Source organism: Cheilinus undulatus, linkage group 12 (assembly GCF_018320785.1).
Source record: "Cheilinus undulatus linkage group 12, ASM1832078v1, whole genome shotgun sequence".
Classification (NCBI taxonomy): domain Eukaryota; kingdom Metazoa; phylum Chordata; class Actinopteri; order Labriformes; family Labridae; genus Cheilinus; species Cheilinus undulatus.
Window position 1 is genome coordinate 35,243,956 of NC_054876.1, and position 6,405 is coordinate 35,250,360.

A 6,405-nucleotide genomic window follows, 5' to 3' on the forward strand; every position below is an offset into this window, starting at 1 on the left:
ATTTCTCTTGATCCTAGCTAAGATGTTTCTACACCTTGGCTGGAGTCCACCTGTGGTAAATTAAATTGATGGAAATGATTTGGAGAGGCTTGCGCCTCTTTATAGAGGGCCTGAATCTGACGATGCTCATCAGTGCAAACCCAAGCCATGAGGTCAAATAGCACTACTATCGCTAAGTACCTCAAACAACCAAACTTCAAAGACCCTTCAAAAAAACTGATTTTATGCCTCAAAATCAAATGATTATAAACTAATTACAGCCTACAAGGCTGCAAATTAACTGCTGACTCACTCCATGTCCTCTTCTCTTCTCTTTTTTTTTTCTACATGCTAAATCACAAAGTACAGACTGCAAAATAAATTCAACGTTGATGCAGAACAAAGGCAAACATTTAACATGACTCTTGAAAGAAAGCACATTTTTATTGTCATTTGACCTCAACCAAGTTAAGAAAACTTTCCCTTTAAAGACGAGGTCCTAGAAACTGACAGAGTTATTTAAGAGACAGTTCCTTTACACCTTTGTTGAGCTCCTTCTGTGCCTCACATGTTTCACATTAAACATACTAAAAACATGCAGTCCTGTTGGCCTGACCAACCAAGAGTCTAGCTAAAAAATAAATAAAGTAACAAACTAAGTCAATTTTGTCTTCCAAAAGAAAGAGAGACTGTGATTCAAAAATTATAAAAATAAAGTTTATCAGATAAATGTACAACAGCTTTAAACTTGTCAAATCAGGATCTTTTGTCTCTGTTGTCTCTGTACCACCTATTTAGACATGTGCTTCTTCAGACGTTGAATCTCCATCTAAAACAGAGCAAAAATATCAATGATTTAACTTTGTAGGCATACATTTGTAAATTTTATGTTATCAAAGAGCAACATATCACACTTGAGCTGATTTGAATTAGGTTGTATAAAGGTTTTCTATGTTTCTTTACGACCTGCAAAGTCAAGCGGATCCTTTTCTCCTCATCCAGCTCGTTCATCAGCAGTTTGATTTCTTTGCTGGAAAACAAGATAATGTTTTAATGAGTACAGGAAAGGAAAATGATCCACTAGACCGAGGGCTGATCAAGTTAGAGAAAATCTGATTTAAGGAACAAAGCCGCACTTATGCTGACTCTTCATCTGGTCAAACTGGTCCCTCAGGTCTCTCAGCTCCGTCTGCAGCTGCTCCAGGTTTGGGGATGTGGGTTTTCCTGCATCTCTGCTGGGCTGGGGATTAGAGTTGAGGCTCTGGGTCACCTTTGTGTTTAAGACAGCTGAGAGAGCCTTCGGCAGCAGAGAGGAGAACGACTGTCTGGGCTCACTTTTGGCTGCTGCTGCCTGAGGAAGTTGATCAGCTTTTATAGAAAACGGTGCAACAAAATCTTATAAGTAACAATTAAAACGTTAGTCTTTAAGTTTACTTTTACACTCACAGGCAGGGCACATCCTTCTGGACTTGTTTCCTGAGAGTTTTCTTGAAGTGTTGCAGAGTCTGGCTCGTGGTTTTTGCTCTCTTTGCTCTCTTCCTCCATCATGAGTGTCACCTGTTAATGAAATGCTTTTTTAACCAGCTGATAAGATTTAATTAGGGGTTTTAACTAATTAGAGGGTGTCCCAGGGCAGATCCAGACTCTTTTGACTTTAGCAGGGGTGGCCTGGAGCATGTGCACACAGACACATATAAATAAAAACTCCTCATCCTTTCTGTCTCCTACAATCACATCCACACTATTCAAGTATTTAAAGGATGTTATATTCCTGTGTATTTTTCTTTATAAAGAGACAGAGTTTTTGCAAAATATAAATCCTCTGATTTTAACTAAAAAGACCTGCAAAATTAGACTTTTAAGTACAGTAAAATCCACTGCATTAGATTCCTTTTTAATACCTTTTTTCCATATAAAAGTCTGTGGTGTTCTTTATATTGATGGGCCAATATACCAATATGACATGCAGAGACAGCGCCATCACAACCATGGGATCTACTACAACTATCACACATGACCTGATAGACCTGACATATTTTTCTCTCATTCCCCATGTATCGCAGACCACTATCAAGACACTTACTGAGATATATAGACAAGGCTGGTGCAACTCTCATTTGGACATAATCATGTATTTATAGAAAGCAGTGGGTCTGTACTTCACAGCTATCAACCTTACCATAGACTAAGGTAGAGCATCCTAAAGTGTGGGCCAGGGCCCCCTGGTGGGCCCCAGAAATCATACAGATGGGCCATGAGAGGTAATTCCCAATAAATAAAAACCATAAACCTAATTTTAAAACTTTAAATGTTTAAAATAACCATAAAACAATATTCAGTCCTAGAATAAAATATGGACATTCTATTTTAATAAATAAACATTTATTTTATATGATGTACAGCAGTGGTTTCCAATTTTTTTCCATTAAGCCCCCCCTTCACATATCTAAGAAGAGCTGGATCCCAGGTTTGGAACCAAGGATGTACAGAACCGGTGTCATGGTTTAACAGGTGTTGGATTAACTAGTGGCATTCTGTTCATTATTCTACTATGGAACATCACAATTAGAATAAATTATCAGGGGCTTTAAAGACATTAAGGTTTCTGAAAAACATTTGTAGGGTCACAGAATACATTTAAAGAGGTGAATGTTAGAAAAGAAAATACAGGTGACTTTGCAAAGGCCTGCTGAAAACAGAATAAACAGAATGGGCTTAATTTGTGACTCTGTGAATGTTTTTCTACTAATGTAACATTTTTTAAAAGTATTTATTTGTATATGAAGTAAAAATATAGAGTTAAATTCTTTGAGTCTTGTGCTTTAGTGTATGAGGGTTTTGGTTGGCCCCAGAAAATGTACAGGTTTCACTTTGGGCCATAGAGCACTAAAGTTAGGCTAAACTAAGGGTTCAGCTACCATACCAGTAGTAAGCATGAATGCAAACTTTACAAGACATAAACGAAAAAGATCTCACTGCAAAGCTACACAGCTGCACACAAACAGTAGGTTGTAGTCTTCGCTGAACGTAGTGGAACTTAGCATGCAGGAAGACAAATAAAACCTTTGTCCCCTCTGGTGAATCCCTACGACAGACTGTGTCTGCAATACGAGGGTAACTTATTTTTCTAGATCTAATGTTAGTAACTAAACCTAAAAGAGATTTTAAGTGACAACACAAAGCAAACTGGAATGCTATTTGTCCCTTAATAGGGAATATGCAGTTGCAGCCAACAGGAGGTGGAAACAAAGCTTTACTCTCTGACGACCTCTCCTTTATACAACCACATCAGGGACAAGGTCTTTCCACTTTTTACCAGCAAACAAAAACACTTCACAAGTATGAACAACAAACACAAGCCTCTGCTGAGTGAACGCTGCAGCATGAGCTGTTGTGACAAAAAAAAAAGAGTCCAACATGAATGTGACTATCTGCACATTATAAAACAAAATTTGCACGTTTTAAACTGTAATTTTAAAGTGGAAGTTAAAATCACAATACTCTTCTCTGTTACTATTAGAAATTTGTAAAACGCTTTGGCAATGCAAACTGATGATGTTTTCCATTCCAGAGCCCGTTGAATTGAACTGAATTGATAACACAAGTAAATGTGCAACATTAACAAGGCATTCTGGGTAATCAGATACCAAGTGACTGCATAATAGGTCCATATGATGCATTATCAGTGTGCCTGCTGTGACGACCTGATATCAGACCTCACTTGTCTACCTTTTATGCAAACAGCTCAAACATTTTTTCCATAGCTATTTTACCAGGGCTTGTTATTAACATGCTGTGTGCTGTGAAGCTGCCGGCAATACAAATTAACTGGGGCAAATTAGTCCCAGGCTATGAACGCTCGGGGTGCTTTTTTAACAGCTTTTCTCTCGTACTTTGTAATTAAAATGCTTTTAAAGTCCCTCTAAAGTGAAACCCAAACATTGTGTCTTAACATATGCTGGATTGAGGTTGCTGTAAGCATGTGAAAACACTGAGATCTATGTGTGACTGAATTTTGAGAGTTGATCACCTCTTTCCTGGTATGGTTTAATTCAAGCAGGGCAAAGGTCTTAGCCCATGATATCACCAGCATTGGCAACAATGATATAAAATCACTGAGCAGTTCATCTTAGTACATTCCCTTGTTAGTTGATGTCCCTGCCCTCATTAAAGTCAACAGTCAGCTACATGCTGTGTTTTTGTTCATTGTGAGATAAATTTCCCAAATCTTTCAGCCACTGTAGCCTACAGGTCATTAAAAGTATCATAACAGAAATATTTGTACCAGAAAACAGTAAATTTAACCCCCAACTTCTGTCTCTCTGCTCTGGTGCAGAGCCAGGCAACTGCGTTCTGATCAAAGCTTTTTTTTTTTTTTTTAAATTTGAGAGGATCATATTTTTTGTGAGTGGGCGTAGCTTCAGCTCATTCAACCAACACACCCACACCATCCAAGAGCAGATTTTACAGCCTCATTTTTCATGATTTCGTAGTTTGATTTTATAAACTTAGAGATGTATTTAATGACTGACATTTGGCCTGGTGGTTCATATAATAGTGGCCTGTCATATAACAAACCCAAAATAAATATTTCCTAATCACTTTACAGGGACTTTAAAGGAAACTGTGATTCTCTATTTAGCTAATAAACCATGTGGGGTACTGGTTATATCAAAACAACAACTCAATTCAAGAAGACAAGTAAAGAGGGAGTTGTGACGCTTCATTTGCAGATGAGCCGGCTCTAAGACCTGGCTGATTTTGAGAGTGACAGGAGCCAGCTCTTGCATGAGACAGTTTTCTTTCTTTCTTTTTTTTTTTTTTTTTTACAGTTTTTAAACGTCAAAATGAAGAGCCATTAGGTAAATAATCCAGATCTCTATGAAGAGACACAATTCCCATCATTAAAACTTAAAAGACTTGAACGCACATGAGTAAAGCAACAGCAGAACACTGCAAATCACATCAGTTGGCAGGGTGGTCTATATGGCTTAGGATTCTGGGATGGTCTTAGATTTTTCAGTGAAGCTGAAGCTGCCCTTGGCCACCCTGTGGGTCTACCCATGATGTGTCCAAGACAAAATTTGGCCACTACTCACTAACATTTGAGTATAGTATTAGATCTAAAAGTAAATTCAGGTAATCATGCATCAAGTTTAATCATTTTTAATGTTATTTTATTGAAGAGATTACTTGGATAGCTTTTGCTGCAGCATGCCTCTGTGTGTTAATGTGGCAGCTCAGAAAAGTTAAATTTATCCCAAGGACAGATAGGACACAGACTACACTTACTTTTATATCTGTGAGTCATGTTACAGCAGTACTATTTCAGTAAATAATATATCTGTTATTGTAGGTGTATACTTTCCAGGGTCTGAAGCTCTGACTGTAACCTCTCATCTGTACCATAAGCGACCCGCTCGTTCAGCTTCTCTGCGATCGACACGATCGATTCAAACTCCTCTGTGTCTTTAAGAGACAGAAATCAACATTAAAACACATCCAACATAAATGATCAAATAAATCAATCATTATAGGGATATTAGGCCAATATATCTTTGATGATAGTTGGTCTTTGTGATTCCAAATCTTGTATTAACAATCAGTCAATTCAACATGCAGCATTCAAGCATGGTAGTATTTCAAATTACGTCATAGCAACATATTTGCAAGGCTTACCGGGAATGAGGGCTGAGCTATAGCTGCCCATCGCACGACAGAGACAAAGACAGACAAACCTGCAGAGTCTTTCAAACTACATCTACAAACAGATCAGAGCAAGTCAGTGTCAACAGAAATCTCACATCATGCTACACCTTGAAGAAATAAAAGAATTAATGACATCTGTTTAATTATTAGCTTTTCTGTTCATAATATACTAGCAAGTTCTGTTTAAAACTGAGATATCAAAGTGAAGGGACACTAGGTTTGGATGATAGAGTAGGGACAGCTGTGCTTCATGCCACAGCAGTGAACAAATGCTCAACACATGCCAATGCAAGGAGGGAGAAGGGAGGGGTGGTGTAGATTATACAGCCATTAGTAAACATTGTAAACTAATTACCAGATTATTGTCTGTTAAGGATCACACACACTCACCTTGTTTGGCCGGAGGCACCAGTGAGATACAGCAGTGTCTGTGGTAACTCGACACCGGCCATTGTAACCCTGGTGTGGTGTGCAGAGTATGTTGTGATATGGAGAGGGAGCCCTGTCAGAGCTAAGTTTAACTTAGCTCACAAATATCACCAGGCCAGAGCAAAGGGTGCCACAGACTGAAGGGCGAGAGCTGTAGTTAAAGGGACAAACAAAGGGAGAGTTGGACTGAAGTTGATGTGTAAATTGAGTTTAATGGTTTTACATGCAACACAGACATTAATTATATTACAAAACACATAAACCAAATGTAAATGTTTCATGAAATAA

At 38.2% G+C, this 6,405-nt stretch overlaps 1 protein-coding gene across 1 annotated transcript; it reads right to left on the reverse strand.

The window, feature by feature from the left end:
* Positions 1-470: 470 nt before the first annotated feature.
* On the reverse strand, positions 471-6,179 carry si:dkey-71d15.2 (SH3 domain-containing kinase-binding protein 1). The gene is made up of 7 exons (XM_041802152.1): positions 6,079-6,179; positions 5,659-5,740; positions 5,348-5,448; positions 1,426-1,536; positions 1,116-1,330; positions 946-1,009; positions 471-808 (listed from the first exon to the last, which is right to left on the reverse strand). The coding sequence occupies exons 2-7, from the start codon at positions 5,687-5,689 to the stop codon at positions 770-772; spliced, it is 561 nt and encodes a 186-aa protein (XP_041658086.1). The 5' UTR covers positions 5,690-5,740; positions 6,079-6,179; the 3' UTR covers positions 471-769.
* Between the last annotated feature and the right edge of the window lie 226 nt (positions 6,180-6,405).

Coding starts and splice junctions, on each gene's coding strand:
- si:dkey-71d15.2 (XM_041802152.1), bottom strand. CDS start 5,689: ATGGGCAGCTATAGCTCAGCCCTCATTCCCG. Junction 1,537..5,347: donor AGTCAGAGCTTCAGACCCTG/GAAAGTATACAC, acceptor TTTCATTAACAG/GTGACACTCATGATGGAGGA. Junction 809..945: donor GGATCCGCTTGACTTTGCAG/GTCGTAAAGAAA, acceptor GCTCTGTTTTAG/ATGGAGATTCAACGTCTGAA.